A 25618-nucleotide genomic window follows, 5' to 3' on the forward strand; every position below is an offset into this window, starting at 1 on the left:
ATATAATCTATGCCTCAGTTTTCACATTCTTAAAATGGGAATAGCAATAGTACCTAATTCAAAAGTTTGAAAGTTAAAAGTTGTTGCTTTGCTTATGAGATCAGAATAGTGAATGACAATGACATATATAAATGTTCAATAAATGTTATTACTACGACTTCTGTTATTCAAAAGTATTTACCATATGCCTAACTGTACTTTTCATATTTAGATCTCTTTATCTTTTAAAGTGTTTACCTATTACCTAATTTAGTTCTTAAACCACAAAAATCTTACTAAGACAGATTATGGATGAAACGTAAATAGATAAATCAGTGTGTCCAAAGTCACAAGCCTTGTTCCCACTCCAACTCTTAAATCCACATTTCCAATTAGAAATCTTCCCCAGGGCCTCAAAATCCATGTGGACAAAATGGGATTATTTATTCCCTTAAAATCTATTTTCCTTCCTACATACTGTTTCTTTAGGACTTCATCCACTCACTTAGTAAAGATGGAAATTATAGTATTATTTATTAGTAGTAGCCTTAAGTTTTCTCTCACCTCTCCAGATCTCATTGGTCCCCAATCCACATCTATTCTATATCCTTAACATCTTTCAGATCCCTTCTCCATTTGCATGGGTTTCACCACATATCACTGGTATTATTGTAGTAACTTCCTTACTGGTCTCCCTACCTCCAGTCTTACTCCTCTCACATCTACCCTCAATGCTGTTACTTGAATCATCTTTCAAAATGCTGATCTTAACATGTAGCTTTCCTAATTCTTCAGTGGCTTCCCTTGGAAAAATCCTGCTTTCTCAAAATACCACCAGGGCATTCGTAATCTATCTCTCCTCTGTGCCATATCAAACGTCCATACTTGTATGACTGTTATCACATGCATATAACATACATTTGTAATTTTTATATTATTTTCTTAAGACCATAAATTCACAGATGACATGGATTTAGTTGTATTTACCTTTATGTTCTCAATACCAACCAGTGTTTAGCATATAGAAAGCATCAATATTCTCTAGATGTATTAACAAATGATTGGCCAGAAAATTTATATATCATGATTAATAAACAGCTATCTAACATTGTCTGGCATGTAAAAGGTTTTCAGTAACTGTTTACTGGATGATAGATGAGCCGGATGCTATTTAATGATAATGCCAAAAAAAAAAAAAAAATCCAAAAACAACTGCTTTTCTCTTACTTTGTCTGCAAGAAACTGATTGTGACGCTCCTCAATAAGTTTTTCCACAGCCTTCCTGTGTTCCAGTTGCTTCATTCTTTGTTTCTGAGCATTCATTAATTCTATTCGATCATCCTCAGCAAGTTTAGCTAACATGGTTTTTCTAAAGATCTCCTCTTCCTCTTTTGCAGCCTGTAGCACTAATTCCCTCAGGGCCATTTGGTCTTTAAAATCTTGCTTCATCTCTTTTTTCTTTCTCAATTTCTCTTCTGCTTCTTCCTAAACACCAATACAGCTAAGAGTTAATTCAGTAACCATTTCCTTACATCAGATTTATAAAGAAAGGGTAGGGTAGTTTGGTTAAGCATAGCATTACAACATGAAATCATGCACACTGAAAAATTAAGGCTTCTCATGATAACATTTTGCCCCATCCTTTTAAAACTAGTTAAAGGACATGTTACCTTTGGATTGTCTTCTATAACTCATTTAAAAATTTTAATTTGTATATATTTGCCATTTTATTTCTGTAGTCAGAATTAACATATAATTACTTTAAAAAAGACAAGAATTTTCTGCATACCTGAGTTTATTAATCCAAAGTCTTTGAAACTTGTACCAACTATGAAACATTCAAGAATCTTGCCTCAAACAGCTTTCCAAGCTACTAAGTATTTTTCAATTTCCAATTTCCTCCCTTTATGAAATCAGAGCTACATTTAGCCATCTCTAGTCAGTCTTCTAATATTCCTTCCATTATCCAAAATTCTCTAAAACTCAAAAATAATCTAGAAATGACAATCAGACCTTTCTCGGGGAAATTCAAATTTTCTTGGTACAATTAAAGTCCTTTCCTACAAGCTTTTATTTTCTAAGCATTTTATTATGAAAAATTTCAAACATACCAAAAATAAAATTTTATAGTGATCATCATATACTTAATACCTAGATTCCACCAATGACATTTTACTCTTATTTCATCAACTATATTCAAGTAGGACTAATGAAAATTTTAAATCCTCTAATCTAACCAAACTTGCTACTATAGTTTAGACGTTTGTCCCCTCTAAACCTGATATTGAAATTTGATCCCAATGTTGGAGGTAGGGCCTAATAGGAAATGTCTGGGTCATGAGAACAGATCCCTCATGAATGGCTTGGTGCTATCCTCACAATAATGAGTGAGTTCTCACTCTGTTAGTTCCTGTGACAAATGGTTGTTAAAAAGAGCCTGGCACTTCTCTTCTCTGCTACTTCCTCTCTTGCAATGTGATCTCTGCACAAGCCAGCTGCCCTCCAACTTCCGTCATGAGCAGAAGCAGCATGAGGCCCTCACCAGATGCAGACGCCAATACCATGTTTCTTGCACAGCCTGCAGAACCGTGAACCAAATAAACCTCTCTTCTTTATAAATCATCCATCTGCAGGTACTATGTATTGTTTTATAGCAACACAAATGAACTAAGACATCTGACTAGAACTCACGGGCTAAAGCAATACTCTCATCTCAGGCTCTTGAGTAGCCAGGACTATGGATGCACACACCATGCCTGACTAACTTGTCCAATTCTAACAAAAGCTCCAGGCAGACTGATATCCTCAAGGGATCCATAATACTGCCTTAACACCTCTATTGGTCAGATTTCTTACAGATAACAGAGACTATAAGGGATTTACCACAGGCCATTAGGTGGCATATGGAAGTTTACAGAAGAGCCAGGGAACCAAGAAGCTATCTATCCCACTGCTCAAACCTCATGATGATAACTCTACCAAAGCTACCCCAAATGATCTGATCTTTCTATGTGTAGGTCCTATCTCATTTTGCTCACTTCCATCTTCACACATTGAAGGGGGGTAAATATCTGTTGGAGATAACCTAGGTTGTATGAAGAACCCTAGCTAAAAGAAGAGAAATACAGTTTTAACTTTATAGTCTTTATAATATAGTAAAACAATTTTTTAAAAGGTGGGAATAGGAGTGGCTGTTAAGTAAGCCAATTTGCACTATCAACTATATTAACTTTGTTCATTATATTCTATATTGAGTAAATATATTTTATATTGTGTAAATACCTCTTCTTCATTATCCCAAATTGAATCCCCTTTCAAATCCTACCTCCTCCATAAAGTCTTCTCCCAATCGCGCATCTCTTTCTGACCTATTAATTAAATAGCATTAATTTCTCCATCACTTAATTTTATTTCATGTGTACATGCCTTATTTCTCCTCACTGAAAATAAATTCCCAGATATCTTGTTTTTCTTTGGGATGCTGGGCACATAGTGCTTTTATAATATGTATTTTGTGTTTATTTGCCATGTACTGTTTGCCCTCTGTGTCTGTGAGTTCTGCATCTGCAGATTCAACAAACTGTGGACAAAGATATTTTTAAAAATAAAAAATACATATATAATAAAAAATAATACAAATAAAACACAATATAGTATAACAACTATTTACATGGCATTTTCATTGTATTAGGTATTATAAATAATCTAGAGATGATTTAAAGTATATGAGAGGATGTGCATAGGTTATATACAAATACTATGTCCTTATATATGAAGGACTTGAACATCTGTGGTTTTGGTATCCACAGGGATCCTGGAACAAATCCCCCACAGACACCAAGGGACAACTATATTATACAGAAGTCAAAAGGCTCACTGAAGGCAGAGATACTGTGTCATTTAGTTTTTAATTACTCTAGAGCTTATCATACTTTACACACAGAAATTAAAAAAAAACCTATACTTTGACCTGTCTCATAGCTTGTACAAAATACTAACTGAAAATGATCACAGACTTAAATGTACAAGAAAAAACTTTTAGGGAGAAATTCTTCAGGATCTATGCAAATAATTCCTAGAGTTGACACCAAAAGCATGATCCATAAAAGGAAAAATTGACAAACTGAACCTCAAAGAAATTGAAAACATTTGCTCTAAGAAACACCATGTTAAGAGAATAAAAATACAAAGCTACAGACAAGGAGAAAATATTTGCAAACCAACCACCTGACAAAGGACTAGAATCTAGAATATATAAAGAACTCTTGAAATTCAAAAATAAATGAACAAACAACCCAATTAGGAAATTAGCAAAGAACATGAAATATTTAAATATTTCACCAAAGAGGATATTATAACGAAGAGGATGACAAATAAGCACACAAAAAGATGTTCAGCATCAGCAGCCTTCAGGGAAATACAAAATAAAACTACAATGTGATATCACTACATGGCTATTAAAAAATGACTAATATAAAAAATTGTGGCAACACCAAATGCTGGTGAGAATACAGAGAAACTGCATCACTCATACATTCCTGATGGAAATGGTATGGCACAGCCATTCTGGAAAACAGTTTGCCAGTTTGTTACAAAACTAACATGCAATTACCACAAAATCCAGCTAATGTATTCTTGAGCATTTATTCCAGAGAAATGAAAACTTATGTTTATATAAAAACCCATACCTGAATGTATGTTTACATCAGATTTACTCATAAGAGCCAAAAACTGGAAACATTCCAAATGTCCTTTAATAGGTGAATGGTCTAATAAACCGGTACATACATACCAAAGGACTGCTATTCAGCAATAAAAAGGAACAAAGTACTGATACAAGCAATTTGGATGCATTTCCAGGGACTTATGCTGAGTAAAAAAAGTCAATTCCATAAGGTTACACATTATCTGACACCATTTAAATAACATTCTTGAGGCATTTTATTTCTGAGATACAATGAAAGGTTCATCCATGTTTTAGTGTGACCACGACGTCATTCTTTTTATGGTTGAATAACTCTATTACGTGGATATAGTGTATTTTGTTTATCCATTCATCAACTGACATTTGGGTTATTTCCTCCTTTTGGCTATTATGAATAATGCTGCATAAACACTGATGTACAAATTTTTGCGCAGACTTAAGATCAATTTTTAACCATTCTTCTTTTCTAATATACACGTTTAAAGATATAAAACTTTCCTTTAAGCACTACTTAAACTACATCCCATATATTCTGGTATACTGGTTCTTTTAAATTATCATTTTGAAATATTTTTCTAATATCCATTATGATTTCTTCCTTGGCTCATTACTTATTCAGAAGTAGATTGTTTAGTTACAATATATTTAAGGATTTTGCAGGTATATTTTCATAACTGATTTCTAATTTAATTCTACTGCAGTCAGAAAACATATTTGGTATAATTTAAAACCTTAGAAGTTTATTGAGACTTATTTTATGTCCTAAAAGATTGATAATCAATCTTGGTGAATATTAAATGTGTACGTGAATGGAATTTGTATTCTGCTGTTGTTGGGTGGAGTATTCTCATTGATGTTGTTGTTCAACACTATATCCTATGGTTCTGACTACTTAGTCTGTATCATTAATGAGAATGGAGTGCTGAAATCTTGAACTACGATTGTGGATTTGTCTATTTCTCCTTTCAGTTTTGTCAGTTTTGCTTCATGTATTGTGAAACTGTATTATTTAGGTTCATACACCTTTAGCACTATTGTATCCTCTGATGATTTTACCCTATTATCATCACAAATTCCTCATCCTGAAGTTGACTTTGTCTCATATTAACAAAGTCATTTCAACTTGCTTTTGATTAATGTCTGCATGGTTATATATCTTTCTGTACCCCTTTGCTTTTAAACTATATATGTCTTCATATTTAAATTATATTTATGATAGACAACATAATTGTACCATTGTTTGTTATGATGCAGTTTGTGAATTGCTTCCTGGGTCTAACTTTTTATCCAGCTTGAAAATTCTGTTTAACTGTAGTATAATTACTACATTATGTAATTACTATTTAATGTAATTATCTGTATGGCTACATTTACAACTACTATCTTTCTACTGCTTGTCTCAAAATTATATTCTTCTCTATGTTAATCATTCTTTCAGCTTCTGAAACTTACTTTTATTTTCCTTCTACACATTTCAGCTTGTTCTTCCTGGTACAACTCTTGTCGCACTTGTTCCAAATCTTCACGTTGCCGCAGCATTTCTTCCAATTTCTGAGTCAGCTATTAAATTTTTAAAAAACACAAATATTAATGACTCAAATTCCATAACTAATATTTCAGAATTTCAACAGTGTTAAAGAAGTGGTTATTTTAATACCGCATTCTGAAGCTGCAGCCTTTTTTCCTCACTCTCTTGAACTTTTGCCATCCGATCTTCTTCTCTTTGCTGCTGCAAGGTGGCAAACTCTATGATTTTTCTGTTTTCTTCTTCCATCTCCTCACGTTTCTTATTTCTCCAGAGAGTCTGCTGTTTCTGAAACTCTTCTATATACTTTCGAGTTGCATTCATTTTTTCTAACCTTTGCTGTCTTTCCCTAAAAAGCAATAGCAGGTATAGTTTTATATAACAGAAATAACAATAAAACATCAAAAATAAAAAAGTAACTCCCTTTTGTTAATAATAATGTAGGAAAAAACACCTTTCCTATTTAAAGTTTCTTCATTCACTAATACAACAAACATTTTGAATGCCTATTATGTGCCACTAAATATAATGCCAAGTATGAATTTTCTCTGGGTAAATTACTACTATGTCTCTCCTCCAACTTCTTACTGAAGTTTTATGCATCTCACTGAAATGCTACAGAAAGGCTACAATCTGTTAACATAAGACTTTTGCAGCACTCTACACTTAAGCTGCCTACCAGGGAAATTCATCAGAAAACATTTTCTCTGACCTATGATATGACCATAGTTAAGACAAACAAAGGTTTATGCCCTTCAGTCAATAAGCATTTATTAATTGTCAGATAATTCATTTATTATCATGTTAATGAAGATGAACAGTTGGTCTCGATTTATGTGATCATAGCTAACATTTATTAAGCATTTACTATGTATTAGGCACAGTTCCAGGTGTTTTACCTTCTCATAACTTTAGATAATAAATCTAAAGTAAACGTTTAGGCATGCAAGAAAGTTGGGATAAACTTACAATTGATCTTCTTCATAGATTTTCCTAACAATTTCATCAATCATGAGTTTCTCTTTCAGCAACTGTTCATAAGCTTCCTGCTTCTTTTTTTCTTGTTCTTCAAGTTGTTTCTCCAAGTCAAGAAAATATTGGGCTTTTACTTTGTTTCGTTTGTCTTCTAAAGCATTCTCTTCCTTTATTAATCTTTCATGTTCTTCCATCATGGTTCTGGCTATTTCAGCGTCACGTTTCTGTTATTAAAACAAAAATCATCTTTCCATGTTCAAGTCTGAGAATATGACAGAATATTCTAAACTGATGTAACCGAATATTTAAAAGCCTGTTACATAAAATAGGTATTTCGTTGGTTCAGGTAAAAGGCAAAAGTAAGTTATTGTTACATGAAGAGTTTGAATGATGGGTCAGACCCTAAAGAATCATTCTTATTCTTTTAAGGAACTCTCTCTCAGGCATATTTGATAAGGATTATTAATAAATCCACATTTGAAAACTGGTAAATAAAATTATAAGTACTTTATTAATAATTTTAACTACCAAAGAAGGAGTCATCTCTTTCATATTTATTCCAGGCATTTTTCATAGTTTTTAGCTTCATTGTTCATATTTATTCCAGGCAATTTTCATAGTTTTTAGCTTCATTGTTCATTAGCTGCTATTTAGAGTAAAGATGGTACTACCTCTTTCTTACAGGTCTGCTATTAAATGACTCTGAGCAACCCTTAAGTTTCTCCTAGCCTAAATTTGCTTTCCTGCCATTGGCCCTTGAAGTTTCCCTTTTCTCATTTATTAAAGGCCCTTTGTAATCACTTTAACTTAAAAACAGTCATATGTTACAGTGTCTGTTTTCTGCAGTTTTTAATTCCCTCACTCAAGACCATTCTGAGTTAGATACAATCTTTCTTTTCTTTTGAGCATTTTCAAACTGTTTAACAAAATAAATTTTAAATTAAATATATTGGGGTAATTTTTAAAATTACCATTTTACCTTTATGATCACATCCCAAATGACAGAATAGTTAACAGCATCAAATGTAAAGAAGAAACAGATTAAAATATGAAGGCTAAATGTCATTCCTGATGTAACTGATGCCTTTAACGTATACCCTGCTAATATGACTTGACCAAAATTTTTCTCTGCTTATCTTTTCTTTGCATATGTACTAAGTTATTTATAAAAAATTATGACATAACAAAAATATTTGTGTATAATGTATAACTGATAATATGGATATTACCAACCATTTATAGAAATACAATGTTCTCATTTTACAGATAAGAAAATGAAAGCTTAGAGAGAGAGAGAACCAAAACTAGCTTCTATTAATACATATCCTGATACCTAATAGGTCCTAGGACTATTTGGCTTTAATTGTGTGGACCAATTTTTATTTAGAAAATAACAGCAATATTTTTAGAAGTCAGATTAAAACATCTACGACTGCTTTGCACAACCTCAACCATCAGGATAATTAAAACTGAAAACCACTGGACAAACAGTACATTGTGTTTTACTTTATCTTTAAAGGATAGAACTATATGGCTTAAGAAATAAAGTCTCCCCACCTTCTCCTGCCACACCAAAGGTTATCACTGCTAACACCATGCTGCATAACTCTTCACATGTATTCTATACTAACACAAATGGACACAAAAATGTGTCATTTATGGCCAGCATCTATTCTTAATTGATGCCCATATTGCATTGTACTTGTTAAGTATTTTGAGATCATTCTTATAACCATATGTTCATGTGTGTATGAACATATGGTTATGTTGATATATATGATACTTGTGTGTGTGTGTATATATATCTATATATTCATAAAGAATTGTCTGGCCTTTCTGTTTAATAATGAGAGCCCAAGTGATAATGTGCACCCTGCTTTTAACTGTTAATAAACACTATTTTATATTTATACTATATAACACTACTGGTAAGTATGTCTGAGACTCCTTTGCCTAAGAGTAATCTTGCCCTGAACCTGGTATCATGTCAGGAGTTAGAAAAGGGGAAAAAAGAGAAAAACATAAAAAGAGAAGGCTTTTATAAACTGGGAAAGTTTTCCTACATAAAATTATAAAATAGTTTGCTTTTAAAAACATTTAAAAATAAAAAATTTAATAACATTCTAAAATATATTTATGCTAACAATTTGTACTATATTAGTTTGTCATAACATAAATCAGTTAGAGACTACAAAGAATGCTAGGAGTTACTGTTCATTCTAAGCAGCAAACTGTTTGAAAGGCTCTAACATTAAACAAGGTTCCAAATGAAATCATCCCAAAATTTTCTATACCTTAAAGTTCTGACAAGGATACAAGTATTTGAGAAATACAGCAGTATAAATTCTTTATAGACTATAAGAATTTTTTAAAAACTGCCCCATTTTTGGTTTTCTAAATGAAGCTAAAGACATAAAGACCACAAACATAATTACCATTTGCTCATATTTAATGGCATCCTTTTCAGCAATCTGAGCTGCCCTTTCTTTGTTCATATAAGCTGCTTTTAATTTCTTCTCCAATTCTCTGAGCTCAATGCTATTAAAAAAAAAAAGAACATTTAAATTTGAGGATCATAAGAGAATTAAGTCTCATAGAAAACTGACTATATTTTTAATTTTCTCAAAGACAGATTATAGTTGGTATTATTTTAGATCCACAGGAGAGATAAGCTAATTTATTACATTTATGCTTTAGGGCATTATGGCTTAAATTTTCTGGTTGAGGAGGACTGCTCTCTTCTATTACATTCATCTATTTGCTTATTCTATGCCTATACTACACTATCTCAACTATTGTAGATAATGTCTTTATATTTTAGAGAAGTCTCCAATTTTGGTTGTCTTCTTAAAGACTGTCTTAGCCATCTTGGTATTTCATATTTCCATATGTCATACATTGTTTAGAATCAGTTTGTCAAACTTCACAATAAACAAAACTGGCTGGGATTGCACTGAATTCATAAATCAATTTGGAGAATATTGACATCTTAATGTTACTGAGTCTTCAATTCAATAAATACAGTATATCCTGCCATTTATTTAGGTTTTAAAAAAGTCTATCAATAATGGTTTGTATTTGTGTTTTTTGGTATAGTAGTTTTATATCTTTAATCAGTTTTTTTATATTCTGATACAGATTATCATTTTTCAAATTTCATTTTCTAATTGTTACTGATTCGTAGAAATATAATCTTTACATATTTACTTCATATTCAACAACACCTAAATTTACTTACTAATTCTTATTCTTTTGGATTTTCTATATACACAATCATATCATCTGTAAATAATAAAAGTTTTATTACTTTATTGCCAATCCAAGCACATTTCATTTCTTTTTCTTGCCTTATTGCACTGGTTAGTATGTCTAATACAGGCACCCTCAAACTGTGGACTGGGGGCCACATGTGGGTGTTTCTGCCCGTTTGTTTTTTTACTTCAAAATAAGATATGTGCAGTGTGCATAGGTTTATTCATAGTTTTTTTTTAAACTATAGTCCGGCCCCTCCAATGGTCTGAGGGACAGTGAACTGGCCCCCTTGTTTAAAAAGTTTGAGGACCCCTGGTCTAATACAATGATTAACACAAATTGTTATAGCCCAGGCATCCCTATCATCTTCTCAATGTCAGAAAGTGTTTAACATTTTGCCATTAAGTATAATGTTGCTATAAATTCCTTTTTATTCCTAGTTTGCTAAACTTTTTTAAAAAGCATATAGTGATTGACTCAGATCAACTGGCTTTTTCTACTCATATGATTCTGTTAAAGAATGAATTACATTTATTGATTTTTTAAAATGTTAAACCCATCTTACATTCCTAGAATAAGTTAAATTTGGTTGGGATATATTATCTTTCTTATATACTACTGGATTTTATATTGACTAATATAGCATTTCAGATTAATAGCAGCTGAATTCATGAGAAAGATTAGTCTGTAATTTTCTTATCATATCATATTCAGGTACTGATCCGATTAAAATAAATTGGGAAGTGTTCTCTCTTTTTCTGCTCTGAAGAACTATGTAAGATCGCTGTTATTTCTTCCTGAATGTCTGGTAAAATTCATATAGCCTTGTAGGTTTCTTCATGCACCAGGTTTAAATTATGTATGCAATATCTTTAAAAATTACAGGAACACTTAGGTTTCTATTTCTTCTTGTGCCAATCTGTTTGGTAAAAATGTGCTATCTAGGAGTTTATCTATTTCATCTAAATCTTCAAATTTATTTGTATAAAACTATTCACAATATCCTGCTATAAGCTATTAAATGTTTGTATAATCTATAGTAATATTCCATTATCCATTTCTAAAATTGGTCATTAGTGCATTCTCTTTTACTCTTTATCATTCCTGCCAAGGGGTTCTTCAATTTTATTAGCATTTTTAAGGCACAATTCTTGGCTATGTTTATTCTCCTTTATGTTTATATTCTAACTCACTCATTTCAAGTGATCTTTATTATTGCCTTTCTCCTATGTTCTTTTTATAATCATTCCAGATGGAACTTTGCTGTTTGTTTTCCAATAATTCCAGATAGAGCCTTCTTTTCTGATCCAATTAATTATTTCAGATTAAAAACTACCCTTGAGGAACGGTTTTAGCTACATTACACAAGTTTTGGGGTTTTTTAAAATTCTCTAACTTTTTTTATTGTGGTAAAAAATATATATATAACAAAAATTTGCCATTTTAACCATATTTAAGTATACAGTTCAGTGGTGTTAATTACATTCACAATGTTCTGCAACCATCATTATTTCCAAAACTTTTTCATCCCCTCAAACAGAAATGCTGTACTTGTAAAGCAATAACTCCTCATTCCTTCCTCTCCCCAAACCCTGGTAATTCCTAATCTACTTTTTGTCTTTATAAATTTGCCTATTTCAGATATTTCACATAAATGGAATTATACAGTATTTGTCTTTTTGTGTCTGGCTTACTTCAGTTAGCATGTTTGAAAGTTCATTCATATTGTAGCATGTATCAGAACTTCATTTCTTTTTATAAAAGAATGATAGCCCATTGTATGTCCATACTCCTGTGTTGTTTATCCACTCATCTGTTGAATACTCAAGTTGTTTCCGCCTTTTGCCTATTGTAAATAATGCTGCACTGACAACTGGCATACAAGTATCAGTTTGAGTCCCAGTATTCAATTTTTTTGTATATATACCTAGGAGTAGAATTGCTGGGTCATACAGTAATTCTATGTTTTAACTTTTTCCTACAGTGCCTGTATCACTTTACATTTCTACCAGCAATGTCTAAGAGCTCCAATTTCTCCACTTCCTTGCAAACACTTGTTATTTTCCACTGTTTTTATTAAGCTAGTCTATTAGGTATAAAATGGTATCTTGTGGTTTTGATTTGCATTTCCCTAATGACAAATAATGGTGAGTTAGTTATCTTTTCATGTGCTTATTTGTCCACTGTACATCTTTGGAGAAATGTCTAAGTTTTTTGCCCATTTTTGAATTAGGTTGTTTTTTGTTGTTGTTGACTTGTAGGAGTTCTTTATATATTCTAGATATTAAATCCTTATCAGATACAATTTGTTCTTCTGGCCTAAATAAGTTCTGAGCTAAGTGAAACAAAGATGAGTGCCTTGTATCAGTCCTTCAGGTAGCCCCAAGGTAGGTTAGAACAGACATACATAACAATTTGTGAATAAGGTCTTTGCTCCTCCTGAACCAGGAACCAGGGTCCCATATTGGGAACATGGGCTGCCTGCCTCTAAACTGAGAGGGGATGGGACAAGGGCAAGTGAAAACACCACAAAGCTTTCCTTTCCCAGGCATCCCTATCATCTTCTCAATGTCACAGGGAAAATGTTTAACATTTTGCCATTAAGTATAATGTTGCTGTAAATTCCTTTTTCTTCCTAGTTTGCTAAAGGCAACCATTTTTAGGTTGCCTTTTTCTTGATTCAGCATTTGCTGTAAATCTTTTGATGTTGTCTAGAATTCTTAAAAATTGGTTCCGAGAGTTTCTGTTTATTTTCTGATGTTTCTGGTGGAGAAATGGGGAGGGGGAGATATAGGAGTTTGGAGCTGCCTACTCTGCTATTTTGCTAATGTCAGTCTAATCCTACAACTTTCACTGTTGATATTTTCACTGTCATTTAGTTAAAAATACTTTTGATTACAGACTCCAACTTAACAATTTTTCAACTTTATAAAGGTGCAAAAGCCATATGCATTTAGTACGTTCCTCAACTTACAACAGGATTATGTCCCAATTAAATTTAAAATACTGTAAATTTACTTACAATATTTTCAACTTATAATGGGCTTTTCAGGATGTCACTCTATCATAAGTCAAGGAGCATCTGTACTTTTTGACTCACAGTTATTTAAAAGTACATTTTTTTTTTTTTTTTGAGACAGAGTCTCGCTTTCTTGCCTAGGCTAGAGTGAGTGCGAGTGCCGTGGCATCAGCCTAGCTCACAGCAACCTCAAACTCCTGGGCTCAAGCGATCCTCCTGCCTCAGCCTCCCAAGTAGCTGGGACTACAGGCACGAGCCACCATGCCCGGCTGATTTTTATATTATATATATTAGTTGGCCAATTAATTTCTTTCTATTTTTATGGTAGAGACGGGGTCTCGCTCAGGCTGGTTTTGAACTCCTGACCTTGAGCAATCTGCCCGCCTCGGCCTCCCAGAGTGCTAGGATTACAGGCGTGAGCCACCGCGCCCGGCCTAAAAGTACATTTTTAAATATATAAGCATACAAAGATTGTCTAAGTATTTTGTTGTTTGTTGTTACTGCTATCTAGTTTAATTTCACTAGAGCCAGAGAACATACTATGTGTGAATTAAATCCTCTGAAAATCTGTTGACACTTTTATTCTGACACAACATATTTTCTATTTTGGCAAATACTTCAAATATGTTTACTGTAACTACAAATATAATTGGGTTTAAATTTACAAGCTTCTTTCTATTTGTCCTCCCTATTCTATGTTCTCTTTTCTCTCCTTTTTGGCTTCTGTGTTGGGGGACCCCAACACTACTCATAGCTTAGATAATTCACTAGAAGGACTTCCAGGACTCAGCATACAGTCATACTCATGGCTATGATTTACCACAATGAAAGAATACAGAGCAAAATAGGCAAAGGAAAAAGATACATGAGGTAAAATATGCAGGAAACCAAGAACAAGCTTCCAAAAATCCTCTTCCAGTGGAGTCACACAGGACATGCTATTATGGCCTGTGTGAAATGTGTCTACCAGGGAAGGTCATTAGACATTCAGTGCCCAGGGTTTTTACTGGGGGCTAGTCGCTTAGGCATCCTCTGCCTAGCATGTACCAATATTTTAGACTCCCAGGAGGAAAACGGATCTTCAGCATCAACTATACTGTTTTCACAGTTTAAGCTCAGTGAGCCACTCTTAGCAGTTAAGGTGGTGGGAAGCTTCTCAAAATCCAAGTTTCCTGATGCTAGCCAATGACTAAACTTGCAAGCAAGACTATAAAGGATACCAGTCTAAAGTCTGCTGTATTATCTCTTTTCTACACAGCCTCTTGGGGAGTCATCATTTCCTATTATCACATTTTCTCTTCTATACATTCTTTTCGAAATTTTTATTATAGAGATTAGCATGTTTCTTTGTTTCAAGTCTAATAAATTTGTCATTATTTACTAGAGAATAAAAGATTGTTGCCTTTAACTTCATTTATTTACTTCCTATCTCACTTTTGTTATTTTTTTTTAACAATTTACGTACTTTAAATCTCAAAAGACATTATAAGAAATGTTTTAAATATTCAGATTTCACCTAAATTTACTACACATTTACCTCCTGCAGTTCTGAAATTAAGCTTGGGATCAATTTTCTTCTTCTACCTAAGGAAAACTGTCAGTATTTCCTTTAATGCAGGGTTGTTGGTGATCAATCTTCTCTTTTTGTCTGAAAATATTATTTTATGCTTATTTTTTATCCATCTCATCTATTTCATTTTATGAATTAACAGCTTATCGGTCCAAAACATAACTGTATTGGCATCAGCAAGGAAATGATGATAGCCTTAGTAGGGAAAACTACCTCTCTCTCTTCTTTGAGCTGGTTTTTATAGAATTTAAATACAAAATATATATGAGGTACTTGTTTCTGCTTTCATTAAGTATGTGTTAACTATGTAATATATATATTTAATTAATTGTGCAATTAATTATAATTACTGATTAAAGGATTCCTAAAATTAAGCAGTGAGTTTCCCAACTCCAGTTAATAAACACAATGCAAAAATTAAATCGTTTTTTAAGTATTTTCTTGGATTAAAAAAACATGTGTTCAGAAATCAGTTAACAAAAAGAATCTTATGATTTCTGAACTGAAATATTTTCAAAATAAACTTCAAGGATTTTAAAAATTTACCATGCACTTTAAAAATGAATTTCTCTTAAAGAACCTAATCTTATTATAAGTGATTTTGAATTACTTAGGATACATTTTTTAAGCACCACAGGAAACAGTTCCCTGAATTTAGACCTGCCAATTTGCAGATGAATACACTGATTTGAAAAATGGTCCATGTCTGCATGTCAGTCAAAATTTTAGCATGGCTTATGCATAAAATAAAAAAAACTCTTAGCAATTTTGACACTGCTGAGAGGCATCATATTCAATTTGAAAGAGTACTAAACTGAATGACTTTTGCCTTAAGTTTCAAGAAAATTGTCACAAGGTATAGAATTTTGAATGAGCTATAATTTTCCTTTGGCTCTTTAAAACTATTATCTTCTACTCAAAATTCAGTCATAGTTCTTATTGTTGCTTCTTTGAAAGTAATAATCTGTTTTGTCTGGCTGCCTTTATTATTTTCTATTGTCAGATTCCAAAAGTTTGACTAAGATGGGTATAGGTATAGTTTTCATTATTTACTTTAATTTGTGGCTTTATGTCTTTTATCATTTTTGCAAAATTCTTGGCCAGTATCTCATCAAATAATATTTCTGTATCATTCTTTTTCACCTCTGCTACCAGGAATAAAACTGTACATCTGTTAGAACTTCCACTATAGTCCATATCTCAAATTAAGTTCTCATCTGTATATTTCTATCCTTTTATCTCTCCATGTTTTATTCCTGAATATTTTTCACCAACCTGTTCACAAATTTTCCATTCATCTATGTCTAATAAAACTAATTAACTTCTGTATTATTGAAGTAAAATACACACTAAAGTGCACAAATTTTAAGTGTACAGCTTGTAGAATGCTATTGAATACACTGCCATCAGCCAAGCTTATCAGCCCAGCTCTGTTTCACTTAACTTTCAGCCATACTTTTGGAATCAGCAGAAACCTCCAAGGGAAATTGAAATGCCAGGCTCACCACAGTTCTGGCATTTCATTCTGGTTTCCTTCCTCTCCCACATCTTACTTTTATACTTTCTGCAGACTTTGTTTTCTCAGAGGGGACACTTATCTGAATTACCTAGTCTGCTATTGCTAGAAGTGAAAAGCTCTTCTATTTAACCCTTATTATCAGTGAATTAGACAAAGACATGATGAAATATTTATTTCATCTTCAGATGACATAAACTATGAGTGATAGCTAATGATGACTGGAGAATTAGGGTCTCCAAACAGATTTAACAGTTTGTGACTAGAACAATAGGCAGATTTAGCAATAGTTCAATATTTTTTTCTAAGGATCAGTAATCTCTTAGAGAATCTGATTAAAGTTATGCAGCCAGAAGAATACACATGGGTACATTTGCCAAACATAATTTAACAAGGTTCAAAACCCCTGAAGCTCATCCATGGTTCCTATAATATTCTTCAGACATCCTGTTCAATTAAGATAAGATGTAACAACTATCAAAATTTCCCATATAATAACTATACAAGTACAGAATGGACATTTAATTGGCCTGAGTTTTGATGAACGGTGTGACACAGCTGCCCCTGTAATTTGACCTTAGTCAAGATTAAGAAACATTTTAGAACAAAGTGATTAACAGTACTACCATTTGGAGTATTTAACAGTCTACCCTGGAGTATTACACAGGCTGAACAGCTACCTTCCAGAAATACTGTAGTAAATTTATGTAGAGGTGTAAAATTAAATTAGTTATCACTAAGGTTTCTCTTAAAACTAGGATTCCACAAATCTATTTTTTATAAAAGGTCATTTAAAAATTTACATTTAAAGAGCAGAGGTACTGATATTTATTTGTCACTGTAAATCTTAACACATCTATGAATACAACTTCATTTCTCAAATGAGTATTTACAGGATTTAAAGCAATAAGTATTTCCAGGCAAAATATTACTTAAGTGCAATGATATAAATAAAGAAATTCACTTTCAGGTGCTAAGAATTACACAGAAGTTTAAAGATAAAATCTAAATGAATAAAAATTATAGAAACCAAGATACCTGTTTTCTCTTACTTGTTGCCTCATCTTTTCATCCTTCAGACTTTCGTGTTTTAGTTTTGCCAATTCCGTAGCCAGTTTTTCTTCTTGTTCAAGCTGGAGTTCCCGCAATCTCTTGTTTTCTTCTGCCTAAATAAAAAAGATTAACTTTAGTTATTTGTCTTCCAGAATCAGATTTTTTTTCCATCAAGGCTGAATTTATTTCATAACAGAAAACCATTATAAATAACTTAAGATCAACTATTTATGTTTTATTTTAAAATATAAAATATTATTTCAATACTTTTTCAAACATTTTTATCATGGAAAATTTTAAATATCACTAATAGTAAAAAGAATATTAAAATATACCCTTAGGTACCTATCACCCATCTTTTAAAAAATTATCAACATTCTGCCAATCTTTTTACTCTACCTTCCATTCCACTTTTTCCTTGCTCTCTTTTTACTAGAGTATTTTAAAACAAATTCTAGACATCATGTCTTTACTATGTAAATAATTCAGTATGGATCTCTACCTGATCAGAATTTCTTTTTATATAACAATCACACTGTCAACATATCTAATTAGCAATAATTTCTTAGCAACATCTAAATACCCTGTTCATAATTAAGTTTCCCCAATGTCTCAAAGATGCTTTTTTTTTAGCTGGTTTATTCAAATCAAAATTCAAACAAGATTCACATATTGCATCTAGTTATTATTTATCTTAAGTCTCTTTATATTCTATCATGGTCACCCATGCCCCGCTATACACACATTTTCCCCCCAAGCCATTTATTTGTTGTAGAAATTAGAACATATGTCTCATAGAATGTTCCACATTCTGCATTTGACCAATTGCTTCCACAGGATATAACTTAACTTGTTTTCTGTTTATATTTCCTGTAAAATGTTAGAAAACATCTAGAGGCTGGATTAAATTCTGTATTTAAGAACATGAAAAGATGTTCAACATCATTAGCCATCAGGAAATGCAAATTAAAGGTACAACGAGATATCACTACATACCTCCTGGATTGGCTAAAATAAAAAAACAATGATGAAACCAGATGCTGGTGAGAAACACTCTTACATTGCTGAGTAGGAATGTAAAATGGTATGGCCACTCTAGAAATCAGTTTGGTAGTTTGTTATAAAGTTAACATGCAATTACTATACAACTCCACAATTGTACTCAAAGTTTTATCCCAGGGAAATGAAAATTTATGTTTATTTAAAAACACCCAAATGTTTACAGCAAATTTATTCATAATAGCAACACTGTAAATACTCCAAACATCCTCCATCATGTGTATAGTCAAATAAACTGTGACACATCCATACTATGGAATACTACTTAGCAATAAAAAGGAATGAAGCAATGAAAAATAATATACAGTTGGCCATTAGTGGCTCATGCCTGTAATCCCAGTACTTCGTGAGGCTGAGGCAGGAGGATTGCTTGAGGCCAGGAGTTTGAGACCAGCCTGGACAACATAGGCAGACCTCCTCTCTACAAAAAAAATTTAAAAATTAGCCAGGCATGGTGGTGCACACCTGTAGTCCTAGCCATTGAAGAGGGTGATGCAGGAGGACTGCTTGAGCCCAGGAGTTCAAGGATGCAGTGTGCCACGATCACACCACTGCTCTCCAGCCTAGGCAACAGAGCAAGACTGTGTCTCAAAAAAAAAAAAAAAAAAGAATACAAGCAACAACTTGGATGAATCTCCAGGAATTATGCTGAGTGAAAAAAGCCAATCTCAAAAGGTTACACATTGTTTGATGTCATTTATATAACATTCTTGGAAGATGTTCTTTTTTAAAAATTGAGATATAATTCACATAGTATAAAATTCACCTTTCCCAACTCACAACAGTGATTTTGCATATTCACAATGCTGTGGAACCGCCACTACTATCTAGTTCTAGAACTTTAAAAAAAACACTTTATTTTTTGCAGTTTTGAGTTCACAGCAAAATTGAGCAGAAAGTACAGAGTTCCCATATATCCAGTGTCACCATACATGCACAGCCTCTCCCATTATTAGCTCTCACCTTCTATCCCCCACTATCTATCTTCTATCTTCCACTTCTATCTCCCATTATTAGCTATCCCCCATTATGACCTTCCCCATTAGAGTGGTACATTGTTACAATCATTTACATTACATAAACCTACATATCATTATCGCCTAAAGTTCTCACTCTTAGTGTTGTACATTCTATGGGATTTGACAAATGCATAATGACATGTGTCTACCATAATAGTGTCATACAGATACTATCCTAAAAATCCTCTGTGCTCTGTTGACTCAACTCTCCCTGCTCTAATCCCTGAGAACTTGTGATCTTTTTTATATTTCCATAGTTTTCCCTTTTCTAGAACATCACATAATTGGAATTATACAGAATGTAGTCATTTTGGACTGGCTTCTTTCACTTAGTAATATGCACTTGAGGTTCCTCCACATTCTTTCATGGCTTGATAGCTCATTTCATTTTAGCAGTGAATGACAGACAAACCATTGTCTGGATGTACCAGTTTATCAATACACCTACTGAAGGACATCTTGGTTGCTTCTAAGTTTTGGCATTTATGAATATAGCTCACATATATTATATATTTTTATATATACTATGGATAGATATAGATGATTGCGTGTATGCTATATAGAGAAGATCTGTGTGCACATTTTTTGTGTGGACATAAAATTTCAACATCCCAGAACATTTTTATCACCCCAAGAGAAACTTGTACCTATACAAAAGAAACCCATGTTAGTTGTAACTCACCATCCTCTCCCCTTTACCCCTAGACTCTGGCACCCACTAATCTACTTTCTGTCTCTATGGATTTGCCTATTCTTGATATTTCACATAAATGAAATAATACAATATGTGGCCTTTTGTATATGGCTTATTTTTCTTAGCACCATGTTTTCAAGGCTCATCCATGTTGTAGCATGTATCAGTAACTCATTCCTTTCTATAGTTATATAATATTCCATTGTATAGATATAACATATTTTCCATTTGGGGGCATCATGAATAATGCTGCTATAAAGAGTATACCTAGTATCCAAGTTGTCTCCAGATATTATTTCTACTAAATAATAATAGGGCTCCTCAGCATAATGGCTGATTCCAGGTGTACAGCAAGAAATATATTAGATGAGCCTTGTATTAGTTAAGATTCTCCAGAGAAAGTGATTATGGAAGTAGGCAAGCCCCAAGATCTGCAGGGTGAGGTGGCAAGCTGAAGAGCCAATGGTTTAGTTCCAGTCTGAATTCAAAAGCCAAGAACCAACAGAACTGATGGTGGGTGGGGTTCCTGTCAAAAAGCCAGCAGGCTGAAGACCCAGGAAAAGCCAACAGTTCAGTTTGAGTACAAAGACAGGAATAAAACAGATGTTTCAATTTAAAGACAGTAGGCAGGAAGTATTGTCTCTGATTCAGGGAAAGGTCACCTTTTTGTACTATTCAGGCCTTCAATTGATAGGATGAGGCTCATCCACATTAAGAGGGCAATCCTGCTTTACTCAGTCTACTGATTTAAATGTTAATCTCATCCAAAAACACCCTCACAGAAACAATCAGAATGTTTTATCAAATAACTAGGCACCCCATGGCCCACTCAAGTTGACATATCAAATTAACCATCACAAGCCTAGAACAATTTAACAGAAGCAAGGAAGGTATCAAAAATTAAGGAAGTCTTGCCAAAAGGACACAGAAGCAATATAAAAAGTCATCCGGTGGCCGAGAATGGGATAATTTTGTGCACCAAAAAATTAAATGCAATTAATGTAAGCATATGAAGATCCACGAATCCATAATGATATTTTTAAAAAGAGAAAAAGCCAAAAACTAAAGAAAATTTAAAGAACAACCACAACAAAGGCAGACACCAATGGAAGTAAGTAGGCTACACTCTATATACTCTGAAAATTATCTATCTCCCTTTCCCATAAGAACAATAATCCTAGTTGATAAGGAAAAGTTCTTTACACAGAAATTTCAGCTAATTAAATATGAAAGGAATAATGGAATTAGAAAATCAGTGTTTTGCAACCCCTAATGAAAGAAAAGATTCTTTTGTGAAACCACAGATGAAAATTTGAAGGAAACCTTTACAGTGGAGGAACTCTCATTAAAGCCAATGATCAACACTGGCATCATTAAAAGTGGAACAACCAGACCTCATGTGTCCCCTGATGTGACACAATGACAAGGACAGCATCACCTATGGAGTATTCTTGCCAAAAAATTGAACCTCAATCTAATCACATTATTTAGGGCTATGTCTCATTTATAGGAAATATAATGGATGGGGGAACAAATTAAAGGAACCATAAGAAAGCAAACAGGTAAATTCAGAATGTGGGATATTCTACAAAAACAACTGGTCTACTTTCTTTTAATAAGTTTAAAAACATGAAGTAAAAAAAAAAAAACAACAAAAAACAAAGGATGAAGTAGGGGTTGTTTTACATTAAGAAAAACTTAACAGACATAATCAAATATATTGTATAAACTTTGGATCCCATTTAAAACAAACCAATTATAAAAGATTTCTGACACAACCACAGAAATTTGTTTATGGAATGGGTGAGGTAATGACATTATGGTACTTCCTGTAAGAAAACATCCATATTTCACTAGATGCATACTGAAGTATGCAGGATAGAGTTAGTATGCTATCTTGGATTTTCTTTAAAATTAAATTAAAAAATAAAACTAAAAAGAATGGAAAAATTGAATCCCTAGGATATGCTTGCTCAGAATTAAAAAATCATGTCTAAGCTTTTGGAATTTGGAACACAGAAGGATAGATACTACTTTTAAAATTTGCTCTTTCATATATCTCACTTATCAGTTTCCCTTTTTCTATCACCCTGATCTCTTAAAATATTTAGAAATTCCATTGAAAAATTATCCCTATATTTCAGATGTTACCTGAATTTTTCAGTTTATCAAAAATAAAAATATGAATAAATTTATACATAAACATAAGCATTCATTTTCTACCACTTAGTACTGTATGTGTTTAATTTCAGTAAGTTTAAAAAAGGCATCCTTAAATTTTTGTCTTTAGAAATTTGTGGAAGTTAATAATTATGGATTTTACATTTATGTAAAAAAAAAAAAAAACCAAGTGCTAGTTCTATTCCAGGCACCATCCCAAAGGGCTTTACATGTATTCACTCATTATTAAAACAATACTAAGTAGGCTGTATTAATACTATTACTATTCTGCATTTGATAGATGAAGCATAGAAAGTAAACTCAACTTATTCAAGGTTCTGCAGCTAAGATACAGCAATGCTAAGATTCAGTCAGTACAGCTCTAGAAACCCCATTTTTTCCTATACACTGAGCTGACTCACAATGAAGCATCCCTTACCTGATGCTGTTGTCTATCTACTAAATTCCAGAGTTAGCAGCTGGCTTCCATCATTTCCAAGGTGCAAATAAAGAAAAAAATGAAACAATGACTAATAAAACTTACCTTTTGAATGGCCTCTTCCATATCCAACTCAAATTGTTCATCTTGTAATAATCTGAGTAATCTCTTGTGTTCAACATGGTCATCAATTTTATTCCTCACCATTTGATTCCTGATTTGACTGTCTATGTTTTTTAGTGCTTGGACATACAATGTTTTGCGGTAGTTTTCATCTACTGATTTCTGATGCCTTTCACTAAAGCTCAAAGTTCTCCTTTTGGAAGCCTACAATGGGGGGGAGAAAAGCATGCATACTTCAATATTCCAAAATCTAATTTTTAAAAATATATTTTTGTAAGGCCGAGGTGGGTGGATTGCTTGAGGTCAGGAGTAGGAAACCAGCCTGAGCGAGACCCCGTCTCTACTAAAAATAGGAAGAAATTAATTGACCAACTAAAAATATGTACACAAAATATTAGCCGGGCATGGTGGCGCATGCCTGTAGTCCCAGCTACTCAGGAGGCTGAGGCAGTAGGATTGCTTGAGCCCAGGAGTTTGAGGTTGCTGTGAGCCAGGCTGATGCCACAACACTCACTCTAGCCCTCTAGCCTGGGCAACAAAGTGAGACTCTGTCTCAAAAAAAAAAAAAAAAAAATATATATATATAGTTGTAAATCCCAGTAACAAATGATACAAAGGGTCTTTGGCTTCCTTCCTAAATCCAGAGTATACCTAATAAAGAGTAAAGTGGTAGACGAATATATTGATACATCCATTAAATAGGTACTAATACTATTCCCCGTTTTAAAGATGAGGCATGGAAAGTAAAAGTAACTTAACCCAAGGTTCCGCAGCTAATAAATAGCAGTACTAGGATTCAAACATATGCAATGACACCCTATAGACCCAGCTTTTTACCACTACCCAGGGAATTCCTCTTCTCCTCATTCCACCCACCACCAACCACCACAAGCAACACCTGCCCCCTCCCCCAGGGCCAGAAAACGCCGTTCATTCGCCGGTTAGATTTTCCTAATATAAATGTAATAAGTGAACCCGCTGCTACGTATTCATTCGCTCTCTCCTAGGCTTCTATAACCACTCATTTGTTCAGAGGTTCTGTCGGGCAGATTTAAAGATGTATCTAATACACTATGGAGAAAAGGCTGGAAACCACCGCGAGCGTCCCTTAAATAACAGCACCTGAGGCCTCGAAAAGCAAATAAAAGTTTCGCACTTAATTCTCGGATTAGGCACTTCACGTGTGAGCTCTAAACTATAATTATATCAACAAATAGTCTCGAGTCCCCCGACTGGCTCACCATCCTAGCTGACGAAACACGCCCGTCTCCGGCTCCGGCGGTCACCACCTCTCCAAGCAAACGCGGCGCCCAGCGGCGCGGAGGAGCTGCTCCCGGCTGCGCGCGCTCTGGTGTTTACGCGGTGTCCCGGCAACCGACGCCGCCCGCCGCCAGCCCGACCAAGGCGAACCCGCACAGGGCGTGGCCTCCCATTGGACGCGGAAAGACCCAATCGGCATTCAGCTTCTTAGGCGCCTGGCACGAGGGCTACTTCTATAGGCCTAAACTGGAAAGGCGGGAAGTTCAGATCCGGGGTCCTGACGGAAGCTCTCTGCAGACGGCTGGGGAGCTGAAGGTTTTCCTTCAGCGACTAACTCTGCGGTTTAGGTGGGTTTGGGAGCCAAGCTGAGGCCTGTGGAAACTAAGTACAGAGGAATAAGCAAGCTGCTGTCCAATACATGGAGCCGAAGGCAATTTCCACTCACGGAGCATCCTGCTGATGGGATCAGGGCTGTTGACTTGGTTTCATCCTCGGCAGCAGGAGTCTCAGGTCACAGTCCCCCTTACTGAGTTACTGTGAGGCACAGTGGGTCGCATGTACTTCCAGGAGCTTTCACCTCAACACTCGCAGAAGCTGTTGGTAAACTTTCGGAATGAAACGTATAAGCCACGTAAATCTTACTCAGGTCCAGGTACCAATAAAAGCAGATTACATGATTATAGCGTTTTTCGTTTCTAGCATTTATGTAGGATTCTTAGAATTTCCATCTTTCTAATTATATTATCCATCTGTTCTTGCATGTTGTACACATTGTCCAGTCCTTAGCATATTAATCATAGTTATTTTAAATTTTCACCTAATAATCCTCAAATGTGTCATGTCTGAATCGAGTTCTGACGCTTACTTTGTCTTTTGGACTATTTTTCCTGCTTTTAGCAAATTGCCTTTAGCCTTATAGTTTTTTATTGAGAGCTGGACATGATGTATTGACTAATAGGAACTGAGCCCTTTAGTGGGAGGTTTATATTATATGGCTAGGAGCTGGGCTGTCTTTAATGTTTGCTGTAGCTGTAGGTGCCAGAGGCTTCAAATTCCTCCAGTGTTTTTGTTTTTGTCTACCTTTGTCTTTAGATTTCCCTAAGAATTCCTTGTCAGCTGTAATCTAGTTATACTGGAGCCCTGCTGGTGTGATGGTAAAGTGTGGGAAAGGAGAAGTGTTCTATAATTTTATTATTAAAATCAGCCTTTTAGTAAGACTGTGACCTTTACAAATGTTTCTTAGGTCCCCTTGCCCACTTAGGTGAGACAG

The 25618-nt window shown here is 34.0% G+C and overlaps 1 protein-coding gene across 2 annotated transcripts in view; it reads right to left on the minus strand.

Annotated features, from left to right (window-relative positions):
- Positions 1–24458, minus strand: part of MNS1 (meiosis specific nuclear structural 1) — a 28133-nt gene extending 3675 nt beyond the window's left edge. The window contains exons 1-8 of one of the 2 annotated variants that reach the window (XM_012783064.2): positions 24330–24458; positions 23071–23292; positions 17580–17707; positions 9620–9722; positions 7179–7408; positions 6342–6558; positions 6137–6244; positions 1207–1464 (exon numbers count right to left, since the gene is read on the minus strand). In XM_012783064.2, the coding sequence (XP_012638518.1) occupies positions 1207–1464; positions 6137–6244; positions 6342–6558; positions 7179–7408; positions 9620–9722; positions 17580–17707; positions 23071–23292; positions 24330–24332 (1269 nt within the window). In that variant the 5' untranslated portion in view covers positions 24333–24458. The remainder of the gene's footprint in view (positions 1–1206; positions 1465–6136; positions 6245–6341; positions 6559–7178; positions 7409–9619; positions 9723–17579; positions 17708–23070; positions 23293–24329) is intronic. The other variant, XM_076004395.1, reaches the window with a different exon arrangement.
- Positions 24459–25618: the final 1160 nt, after the last annotated feature.

The sequence above is a fragment of the Microcebus murinus genome, chromosome 6 (assembly GCF_040939455.1).
Source record: "Microcebus murinus isolate Inina chromosome 6, M.murinus_Inina_mat1.0, whole genome shotgun sequence".
Taxonomy (NCBI): domain Eukaryota; kingdom Metazoa; phylum Chordata; class Mammalia; order Primates; family Cheirogaleidae; genus Microcebus; species Microcebus murinus.